Below are 12,160 nucleotides of genomic sequence, written 5' to 3' on the forward strand. Positions count from 1 at the left end.
AATCTGTCTTTAACAGATGATGATACCTGTAGCACAGGTAGCACAGCAGAGACAAGGCTGCGGAGTGCAGAACACAAACCAACCTGAAAATAGTTGTTACATACTCTGCACAGTTCAGCTAAGCCCCTGTTGCCATTGCTCATGGTAGCTATGCCACTCTAAACTTGCAGTAGCTTTCATCAAGCAAGGAAATCATGCCCCTAATTCACAATGCACAGTATCTTAACAGAACTTAGAACCACCATCTTTCTCTGAAGCAGCTGATACATTTACTATGCCGGCAGCAAGATGAATATAAAATAACTCAAACCTATTCAGAAATGAAGAAAAACTCTTCCTAGCCAGTTATGTTGCAGTACAGTTGTCATGTACTGAAAATTCATAGGATCATCAAAAGTAGAGGAAGAAACAGCGAGCAGAAGAATCAAAAGAAGTATAAGGTGATGGCACAGACCCCATAATCTCTGTTCTTCCTCCTTTTCAATTCTTGGCAAATTCTCAAGAGAGTATCCCATTAATAAACTAGATATTCTGGCATACATGCAGCCTGATTTAATGAAGCTAGTTAACACTGGTCCTCCAATTGACAAGGAAGTACTTTTGCCGTTATATATATATCCCAGATTCTGTAATTTCCACTCCAATTCATCTGATAAAATAGGTAGCAGGACGAGGGTGACCGGAGAGCCCTCGCCAGGGAACCCCAAGCTGAAGTGGGGCTGGCCCACGTGGGCATCCCTGGCCGGGGAACCCACGGAATCCCACCAGCAGTGAGGCAGCCCTAGCAGCGGGGTAGGATAGCCGGGTGGCCCCAGCTGGGAACTCTAGGAAACACTTTGCGGAACTGGGGCCAGCAGCAGCCAAGCGGTCCCCATGGGGAACCCCAGGAGACCCTGGGACAGTGGGCAGGCAGCAAAGTGGGGAGACCTGCACCAGCATCAACAGGACCAGCAATAGGTCAAGGAGCCTCAAAGACAAGAAATCTGGGGGCAGCCAGCAAGGGAGCACTGACCTCCCCTGGTCCAGCAAATTCCCTAGTCCAAAGCAGCTTAAGTCTCAAGGGTGCTGGACCAGGGAGGTCCAACCCGTACAGTTCCAACAGCCAAAGAAGCAGTCACGAATCAGGAGACTCAGCCAGAAGTAACAGTAACCAAAGGGAAGACCTTATTCACCATTCCAGGATGTTTTGTGAGTAGATAAGATTCACAGATGTGAGATCCAGAATCATGATTCATGGATCTTCTAGATAGCATACTGATCTTGTAACTGGTCTTTCAAGCCAATGAAAAGACTATTTTGAGCAGCTGTCAAAAATGCCCATACTAGGGAATGAATAACAGGCCTTTGAGCTAGAAATGTAAATGGTTAACTGGTAAATTGGTAAGCCCCACTCTTAACGGGTGAGGCTTACTGGTTCTGGTTCACTGGCAGGAGCTGCTTCTGACCTGCAGGGCCCATAGCAGCCCCTGTCCATGACAGGCCCAGCCCGGGCGCCATGCTGCAGGTTACACGCTGGCTCCCCGGGAGCAGGAGGCTGACATAATTTATATATAAGCTTTGTTCTGCAGAGCCCGCAGCACATGTAACCATGTCACCGCTAGGATTTTTAGCAGTTGCTCAGTTACATTTTTAAACAACTTTTTACATTCCTACTTTGAACACTGGCTCAATGCTTGCTTGCTCAATTAAAATATACCTCATTTTAAACCAACAAAGTCTTTACTGATCAGAACAAGGGCCGCTGGATTCAGATTACTTTCTGTAATATGAAGGCATGAGTTCCTGGATTTAGAGAACTGCTTATGTACATCTTGGCTTAAAAACATTTTGAACAGTTCTCCTCTCATCCTTCAGTACAATGGCAAAGGGAATCAAGGTTTTCCATAACCCCAGATGGCTTCTTGCTGAGTCAAATCAAAATTTAAGAGCTTAGCTTCAATTTACTTTCCTACAGTTTCTTTATTGACAAAGACAAACTTTAAGCTCTATACTTTGATTTCAGATCCACGGTCTGGTGCTTCAAAAGAAGAGGGGGGAAGAGGTGGGTGTCATCTGGGTAGGATGAACTGAAGTTTTGCTGCCTCTTTACCCTGGTTTCCATGCTGCGGTCAGCAATGCTAGATGATTACTAAAGGAGAGTCTGAAGCACATTTGACTGAGTATCTGCTCGCCATAATACATCACAAGGGCTTCCTTTAGATCTAGTTCCTTTGTTAAAGTCAGCTACTCTGACTCTTGCTCATGGAACTGAAGGCTCAAGACTGTCATGCCTGCTGCTAGGCCAGCTGTCCATTGAAATGTGTCATAGGGTTTCCTATAGATTTATCTCTTTCCTGCCTCCTCTAAAAGCAGCCTGTTAAAGATCATGCTTCCTACAAGCAGCTGAAGGCTGAGATATAATCAGACCCTCATACAGAAGGGTATAATGCAGCATAAACTGACAACTTTATGTACTGGGGAAAGGGCACAAATAAAGTAAAAGTTAAGGGCCTGGAAGAGGTCAGAATGGGGGAGAGGAGGCTGAAAGGAAAGTTGTTCCTTAATAGACCCTTAAAAGATGGTGGAGGTATAAATACCAACTTCCCTTCCCGGGGTGATTTCAACACTCACTGAACTTAGCAAGAGGCTTAAATGGTCCAGAAACACTGTACATCAGCTTCGATATCTTTTTAGGTAATACATATGGTAAATGAAAATTGATAATGTTATAAAAATCAATATGTAAATACAAAAGATGAATCTTTTACTGCCCCATTTTTTAATTAAGGAACTTATGCAAGTATGATTTGGACAACAAAATATTTGATAGAATTATTTTAATGCTTACAGTTCAGATTGAGATACCAGTCCCTTTGGGCATGCTTCCGATTCCATATAGCTGAACCAATAGAACAGATTAAAGACATGGCAATAAGAATGCAGAACAAAATTAATATCTGAATATTTGTTATTCGTTCCACATTAGAGAGTTTAAGAGGTGGGCTTGTTGAATTCTGTGAAATACAAGAAAATTGTAAATAAGTATGAAATGTGGTACATGAGTAGTTTTCTACTGTTTTCAAACTATCTTGTTGTGTCTCTTTCTACACATTCTATATATCTGATCATGTCAGCATAGATTTCATAATATGTATCCTGAGCATTATGTCTGATCTTACAGAAAAATCATAACAGCAGCTAGTAGCAAAATACAACATCCCAAAAAATCATCTCAGTACAGAATAAACTTGTTTACAGACATTAAAGTTGAATCAATCCATTTCAAATCACTGACCTTTGCAAATTAGAAAATGAATAAATGTAATAAAAACAAGGATAATATATCACTAAACAAAATGTATTCATTTATTTTCACAACTACAAATCACTTGTGATATTTGAAATACCAGAAAAAAGTCATAGCATTTTGGGATTTTGACATTTTCCTCTCCCCCAACTTTCAAATGAATTAATTTCACACTGTTTCTAAAAGGATTCTTCCTTCTATGCTATGAGGAAGACACATAATAAGACAGTTTAGCAAGCAGTCCTAAAATCAAACAATGGTTATCAAGCAAACGACAGTGATCCAGATTGGTAAAATCACCATTTCAATATGAATTTTAAAGGAACAGGACGTGCCTGTCACTGAAAACTCGATCTAACTCACAAAAAACAGCTTTGTTACAAATAGACTATATTTTAAATGTTTTCTTGAAGCCAATATTAAAATAGATCTTTGGTCTCTTTAACTTAAAATATTGTAAAGACACAAAGAGTAAAGATGGCTTCTGTTTAACAAGAACTGTATCAAAACTTAACAAAATAGAGAATTTATAAAATATGCATTTTTAAATGACAAACCTGCATGAGTTTTGTATCATGTCCAGTATAGACAACTATTCCATGAACCCACTGAGTATTTCTTAGTTGAGCTCCTCGTAGTAGAATTTGGTCAGGTCCCAGTGGAACAGTACTGGAAGAAAGCATTTTATACTTTTTCAGTATAAAATAATTTATCACCTGTTAAGCATCTCAGATTGAGTGCTGAAAAACTTAGGGATTCACAAAATCACCATTATTTCTTAAAAATCTTGGCTACGTCACTAAATACAAGACTATTAAATGGGCATTTTGAAAATAACACTTAATATTAGAAATTTTCCTTTATTTTGTATAATAGCATGAGAAATATCTTCAGAGAGTCATATGTATTTATAAACTGAAATTCATCCATTCTTAAGAGGGGTAGCCATGTTAGTCTGTTTCAGCAAAAACAATGAGAAGTCCTATGATACTTTAAAAATTAACAAATTTATTTGGGCATAAGCTTCTGTGGGCTGGAGTCCACTTATTCAAATGCATAAAATGGGACACTTCAATTTGGCAGGAATATATACACATAGAAAGATTGGAGTGTTACATTACTGTGGGGAAGATCAATGCTAACAAGGCCAAGTCAAGTGGATGTGGCCCACTTCGAACAGTTGATGAGGTGAGAATACCAAAAGAGGGGGAAATTACTTTCTGTAGTGAGCTAACCACTCCCATTTTCTATTCAGACCCAGTCTGATGGTGTCAAATTTGCATATGAATTCCAGCTCTGCAGTTTCATACTGAAGTCTGATTCTGACATTTTTTTCTCAAGTATGGCAATTTTCAATTCTGTTAGTGAGTGTCCAGAAAGGATGAAGTGTTCTCCTACTTGTTCCTGATTGTTATTGTTCTTGATATCTGATCTGTGTCATTTATTCTTTTGGGTAGAAACAATTCGGTTTGGCCAATGTATAGATCAGAGGGGCATTTATGTGGCCAGGTCCAATGATGGTGTCACTTGGGTAGATATGTGGACACAACCAACTATGCACCACACAACACAAAATAATAATCCAGAAACCATTCCCTACAACAAATCCCATTTCCAGCTCTGTCCACATAGATACACAAATGACAGCAATGCCGCTCTGCCATGTAGTTTCCAAATTAATTCTTAAATGACTCTAATAATGTTATTTGAACTATCACATTAGGATATTTCAAATACAGCATATCAAACAAACATATATCCTTTATACACATGATCCTCTATTTAAAATGTATAGTAATCTGATTTTTTTTAAGTTGTATGTTCTTTACTTTCAGATTGCAAAACAAATTGATAATATTTGTATCGGTTAATGTATGTACTTCAGTTAAATAGTATTCTTCATAAAGCAGCATTATGAAAATATACATATTTTTTATTTTCTCTTGCTAATTTTCTGCTCTCATTTCTAGAAAACTGATGCAATGAAGCCTGTTTTATTCCATTCCCTTTACACAGTAGCAGTCTAAATGTTTCCAGCATCCTTAGAGGATGTTGTCCATGTTCATGATTTTTGGGTCCAGATTACAAAAGGAGGAAATCTATCCACACTTTCCTTTGCATATTGCTTCACTTTGCATCTAAGCTCTTCCAAGCAGTCTTGCCCAAGGCCTAATCTCTACGCAAGACATGAAGGCCTAGGAGCTGCAAGTGAGGATGAATCAATGACAATTTTTCCAAAAAATTCCTAGATTCTTCAATCTATTTCCACTAGCAATGCCTTCACAAAAATGAAGGGCTTGACTAAACTATGAAAATATGTTTCTGCCAGATCTACCAATGTTAGCAGAGCAGCTGAAGAGACAAGCTGTGATGGAAGTCAGAGCCTCTATCTTGAATCCTATCTTCTTCATTAATTAGTTAAGCCTTAAGAGACTTAAACCTACATGGACTCTTCCTCATCTTTTTTCTTACTATGAAGACTATGGAACAGAATCCTAATCACTTTCTATAAACAGATTCTATCAGGCCCACCAACAAGGGGGAAAAGAATGCAGTTGCCCTGGGGCCCAGCAATTCAAAAGGACTTGGGACTCCTGGCTGCCACCTCTGCTACTGCCTCACCTCCTCTGAATCACCACAGGAGGACCAGAGCGCTGCTCCACATAGCTCTGGGTGTGGGGTGGAGGCACGGTGCAGGCAGCTTTGAGGGCTGACTGCCCTGATCCCATCCCTTCTGCCCAAGGCCCGACCCCTTCCAAGGGGCGCAGAACCAGCCCCCTGCCACACCTTGTCCCAGGTCCTGCGGTGGCCATTGGCCCTGCTGGATTCTATTGCTTCCAGCTACAGGAGGTGCAAGATATCCAGCAGGATGATTTTATGTTTCTCATCATTTTTCAAGGTTGAAGAGCATATAAAGAAAAGATGTGGGGGAGCTTAGAACACCAGAGGATATCTGTGATACTTGAATGCAATAAGATGAAATGTGGAATATCTTGCCTCTGAGATCTATTTCTGGACAGAGGCAGTCACTGTTGCAATCATACTGCTTGGACTGGAAGACAGATAGATTTGGAATTATTCCCTGAGATGAGTTTTCTCAATTGTTTCAGATCTTGGTATTATCTATAGAATAATGGAAGACCATTCTCTCTCTCTCTTATACTTTTGTTTTGCATATGAATGAAGGAAACTTCAGCTTTTGTACAATGATTTGTCCTTCTTAGACTTGGACTGAAGAGCAAAGACTTTGATTTGTATGCATTAAAGATTACTTCACTCTGAACAAGAAGAATTTGCTTTGAATAGTTACCTATTGTTGAGATGTTAAACCAGGTTTGGGGCTTGAAAACTAAATTAGTAGCCGGAGATCTTACTGACAGCCTCATGAGGTCTATGAATTCATCCATTGTAACTGTAGTAGCTAAAGATATTTTCTTTACTATTGTATTGAATTTGTCCTATTTCTGGGGATTAAGATTTGGTTACTGGAACAGGATACGGTAGCTCTGGCAAAGCACATTGCTTCCAATAGGGCTATCAAGTAGCTGAAGAATCTCTGAAGTCACTTCTAACTGGCACTTCTACCTTCCTGTCTAGAAGATTATTTAGGATGAAATTGTGTCTTTGTCAAGGTTGAAACTGCTAGGTTCTATGATCCTGTAGATTTTCAGGGCTTGGTTGACCAACCCTTTTCCTTTTATCAAGCATTTCCTAACCCCAACTAATGATCTTAAAAGGAGATATGAAGGGGAATGGTAAAGTTGTTTTAGGTTTCGTTATCAGGCATTTGCTTGTGATTTTAACCCACTCATCCTATTTTTCTGGCCAGATTTTAACAGTGGCCCCTATCTTCCCCCTCATGGTTTCAAAAATGTCTGGGGGAAGAAATCTTTAGAAGAGGCTAGAAGGTCTGCTCCTAAAGCTAGATTTTATTATACAAAGCCAAGAGCTCCTCAATTCTTTGAGGGAAGAACCAAAGATCATGGAAGAAGTTACTTACCTTCATTCAGTAACAATGGTTCTTCGAGATGAGTCCCCGTGGGTGCTCCATTCATGGTGTCTGGCTCGTCCTGGCACCACGGCTCGGAGACTTGCATAGCCGTGCTCTCCTGGTCCGCGCATGTGCAAACAGCGGCTCGCACTGTTCGCGCCTTTCATCTGTTGCGCGCGGTCCGGCCCCGCTCAGTTCCTCTCAGCCACCCAAGCATCTGTAATGATAAAGAGTCAAATTCCGGAGTGGGGAGGAGGGCGGGGCATGGAGCACCCATGGGGACACATCTCGAAGAACCATCGTTACTGCACGAAGGTGAGTAACTTCTTCTTCTTCCTCTTCTTAGAGTGGTCCCTGTGGGTGCTCCACTCATGGTGACTTCGGAGCAGTACCCAAGAGAGAAATGCACTTTGGAATTAAGGTTTATTAACAGGAGGGAGTACTGCCATTGCCACCAAGGAGTCTGAAGTCAAATGATGCAGTATTGCATAATGTCTCATGAAAGTCTCATTGGAGGACCACGTTGCCAATTGGCAAATGTCCCAAAATGGTAGTCCTCTTAAAAAAGCTGTAGATGTGGCCACTGCTCTCGTGGAGTGTGCTTTAGATTAAGCTGGGAGTGGTTTATTACATAGAGAATAACATGTAGTAATGCATGTCACTATTAAGTTCGCAATGTGTTGGGGGACAATGATTGCCCCTTGGAAGGAGCCACCAGTGTAACCATAAGGTGGTCCGTTCTGCGGAAATCTTGCATTCTGTCCATATAGAAAGCTAGAGTCTTGCGTATATCAAGGGTATGCAGCGTTGCCTCACGTGGTGAGGTATGCGGTTTGGGGCAGAAACAGGGAAGCAGAATGGGCTCGTTGATATGAAAGTCCGAGCATACTTTGGGAAGGAACGCTGGGTGAGATCTTAACATGACCGAGTCCTTTGTAAATATGGTATAAGGCGATGATGACATGAGGGCCGCCAGTTCACTTACTCTACGTGCTGAAGTCAAGGCTAGTAAAAAGAGAGATTTAATTGTTAGCAGGTGTAGTGAGGTTGCAGCCAATGGTTCAAATGGGGGATGTGTCAACGTATCTAGCACCAAACTGAGATTCCATGAAGGCAGTGGAGGCCTCCGTGGTGGGTTAAGATTCATAAGTCCCCTCAGAAACCATTTTGTCATGGGGTGAGAAAAAAAGGAAAACCCATCCATCGCAGCGAAAGGCAGTAATTGCTGCTAAATGTATTCATAAGGAGGCTCCAGATAGACCCCTTTGAAGCTATACTAGACCCCTGTTATTAGTATATAGTCGAGAATCTTATGTATCCATGAAGTATGGGGGTCGATATTTTCAGTGCACCAAGACTGAAATCTAGTCCACTTAGTAGAATATGTGGCCTGTGTAGAGTCCTTTCTGCTGGACATTAGTACATGTTTGACTCAATCGGAGCAGAGGTTCTCAAATGCTGTGAACCACTTAGCATCCGAGTGGTCAAATGCAGGATTTCGGGTCTCGGGTGCCATAGAGAGCCATTGCATTGAGTTAGTAGATTCGAGGCAACAGGAAGATGGCATGGTGTTTTGATCGACAGCTGGTGAAGCATCAAATACCATGGTTGGCGAGCCCAAGCTGTAGCTATGAGGGTCACACAAGCCACGTCCATGTTGATTTTTTCTATGAACATGGGTACAAGGACAACTGGCAGGAAGGAATAAAGTAAAGATGCTCCCCAATGAAGGATAAAGGCATCTCCCAAGGAGTGACGACCTATTCCTGCTCTGGAACAATATTTTGGACACTTCACACTGTCTTGTGTTGCAAACAGGTCTATTGATAGAAAGCCCCAACGGCGGAAAATCCGGTACAGAATGTCGGTTCGGATCTCCCATTCGTGATTGTGGGGAAACTGCCTGCTTAGTGAATCTGCAATGAGGTTGTTGACTCCAGGTAAGTACAACACTATGAGGAACGTGTTGTTGCAGATATACCAGTTCCACAACTGAATCACTTCTGTGCAAAGAGATCGAGAACAGGCTCTGCCTTGTCTGTTGATGTAATACATGGTTGCAACATTGTCTGTGAGCACTCTGATTGTTGTGCCCCTTATGTGCAATTTGAAATGCTTGCATACACAAAATACTGCCCATAGCTCAAGTATATTGATGCGCAGGAACATTTCTGCCTTGGACTACCTGCCCTGAACTGTTAGATTGTCCGTGTGGGAGCCCCATCCCATAAGGGAGGCATCGGTGGTTATTTGTTTTGATGGTTGGGGGCAGTGAAAAGGGACACCCTGCAAGAGATTTTCTGGTTTGGTCCACCATTGGAGGGACCCCCGACGTGTGGTGGTAACACTTCCAACTTGTGGATGCTGTGTTTCACCAGAGTGTAGACAGAGGCTAGCCAATGCTGGAGACATCGGAAATGTAACCTTGCGTGTCAAACGATGAGAGTGGTAGCTGCCATGTGGCCCATCAACTATAAGCAGGTGCGTACTAGCATCATTGAAGGATGTGTGATGATGTCTACTAGGTCCTGGATTGACTGGAAACGTTCTACTGGTAAGTATGCACGAGCTGCCTTTGCATCTAGATGCGCTCCTATGAAAATCAAGTTCTGAGTCGGTTTCAGTGACGATTTTTGTATGTTTATAATGAGACTGAGAGAATTGAATGTTCGGGTTGTTATTTTCACCGACTCGCATGTCTCTGCATAAGTACAACCCCTGAGGAGGCAATCATCCAGATAGGGAAAGATCGTTACAGCTGCTTTGCGTAGGTGGGCTGCTACCACTGCTAAGGTCTTGGAGAATACCCTGAGAGCACATGCCATCCTGAATGGAAGTACTTTTACTGGAAATGTTCATCTGCTACTATAAACCGAAGAAATCGGCTGTGTGCCACATGCATTGCAATGTGGAAGTAAGCATCCTGTAATTCGAGGACTGCGAACCAATCTCCCTCGTTCAGTGTTGGTATAATTGTAGCTAGGGTGACCATTTTGAAGTGTTGTTTCCGGAGGTATCGGTTTAGATTTCGTAGGTCCAAGATGGGTCTCCATCCTCCATTCTTCTTTGGAGTGAGGAAATATTGAGAAAAGAACTCTTTTCCTTGGAATTCCTTGGGCACTCTCTCTATTGCTTCAATGGTGAGCATGCGATGGACCTCTTTTTCAACCGATTCTCGTGAGATGGGTCCCTGAAAAGGGATGGGATGAGTGGGGTGGTTGGGGGAATTGAAATGAAGGGGATGGTGAGACCAGAAGCTACAATTTCCAACACCCATTTGTCCGTGGTGATAGTAGACCAATGGTGGTAATACGGCCTTAGACAATGTTGAAAAAGGAGTGAGATAGAAGCTTTGTTCGCATCCTCGACTAAACCTTCAAATTGTTGTTTTGTAGATGGCTGGTTAGAGGTACGGGCAGGCTGCTGTTGCCTCTGCTGAGGACACTGCCGGAATCGTTGATGTTCCAGGGTGCGAGGCTGTTGCCTATGGAAGGAGAAATCATATCGTCTTTGGTAAGTATAATAGTGCTTTTGCCTGAAGGGGAGTGTATACATCCCTAGTGTGCGAAGTATAGTTCGAGAATCCTTCCCTGAGTGCAAGACCTCATCCATTTTGCTAGCGAAGAATTTATGCTTGTCAAAGGGCAAGTCCTCAACCTTATTCTGGAGTTCTTTTGGGACTACCACTGATGATAGCCATGAAGATCTCATTGCCACCCCTGTAGCGGTGGCTCGTGCGTCAGTGTCCACCACATTCATGACGATTTGTAATGTGGCTCTACATGAAGCATATCCCTCTTGCACTATGGATTTGAGCAATGAATTTTGAGTCAGGGAGATGCTGTAGAAGGTCTGCTAATTTTGAATAATTATCAAAATTATGATTGGAAAGGAGAGCAGAATAGTTGGCAATACACAGTAGTAATGTGGCTGAAGAGTAAACTTTTCTTCCAGAGATATCTAACTTATCTTTTTCTTCTTCTGGGTATTTCTGTATTGTGGTACTTTCTATCTATGCTGTACCGTGTCGACCACCAATGAGTTAGGCTGGAAGTGATTAAACAAAAAATCCAAGCCCTTGGAAGGACAAAATACTTTCTATCCACTTTTTTACTCCATGGTGGAGCGGATGCTGGAGTTTCCCATATTTCCTCCGCAACCTGCATGATCGCCTCATTGATGTGAAGTGCGATTCTACTCTGGTGCTGTGGGCGTAGGTTCTTCAAAAGACGGTGTTGTTTCATTTGAATGTCTCCTAATTGTACCTCCTGGCTATCTGCAATGCATTTGAGGAGATCCTGAAATTGTTTCAGGTCATCTGGCGGAGAGACGTTGTCTGGAATCACTGCCTCAACTGGAGAGGATGATGAGTGGTCAGTTGGTGATGTGCCCTGCTGAGGGTCCTCTGGATCGGAGAGTTGTCCCTCTTCTGACTCCGACTGCTCCAGTTGAATCGTTGGGCTCTTTGGAGGAGGAAGCAGTGAATGTTCATGTTGAGGCTCTGGAGGTAAGGGTTGAGAATCGGGAAATGAACAGCAACATGTGTGTCTCCTGTAGTATCGGGAGGTCCGATCATGATAAGGAGGGTCATAATACGTCCTATGGTAATGACCTTAGTGTCGTTCTGAGTGTGTTGGGGATGAGTGCCAAGAAGATAACATACTACTAAGTCTTATATAGTAATGACACCTTGGTGACCGGATAGGCGATCGTGAATAATGCAGTGAATGCTGTGGAGATGGGGACTATGACAGAGAGAGTCTCCTCTCTCTATATCTTGGTTTCCTATAGCAGGAGTAATGATCGGGGACACTGCGTGCCCGATTGTGGTGCCGGTGACATAACTGTGGGGAAGAGGATGGCCCTGGAGGGAAAGTTGGGGA

The 12,160-nt window shown here is 42.4% G+C and overlaps 1 protein-coding gene across 6 annotated transcripts in view; it reads right to left on the bottom strand.

The window, feature by feature from the left end:
• ATP8A1 (ATPase phospholipid transporting 8A1) overlaps positions 1-12,160 on the bottom strand; it is a 222,352-nt gene that overhangs the window by 154,585 nt on the left and 55,607 nt on the right. For all 6 annotated transcript variants that reach the window (XM_075930509.2, XM_006111916.5, XM_006111917.5 and 3 more), the window contains 2 exons: positions 3,844-3,955; positions 2,828-2,993 (listed from right to left, as the gene is read on the bottom strand). In XM_075930509.2, coding sequence (XP_075786624.1) covers positions 2,828-2,993; positions 3,844-3,955 — 278 coding nt within the window. The remainder of the gene's footprint in view (positions 1-2,827; positions 2,994-3,843; positions 3,956-12,160) is intronic.

The sequence above is a fragment of the Pelodiscus sinensis genome, chromosome 4, assembly GCF_052426305.1.
Source record: "Pelodiscus sinensis isolate ZL-2025 chromosome 4, ASM5242630v1, whole genome shotgun sequence".
Classification (NCBI taxonomy): domain Eukaryota; kingdom Metazoa; phylum Chordata; order Testudines; family Trionychidae; genus Pelodiscus; species Pelodiscus sinensis.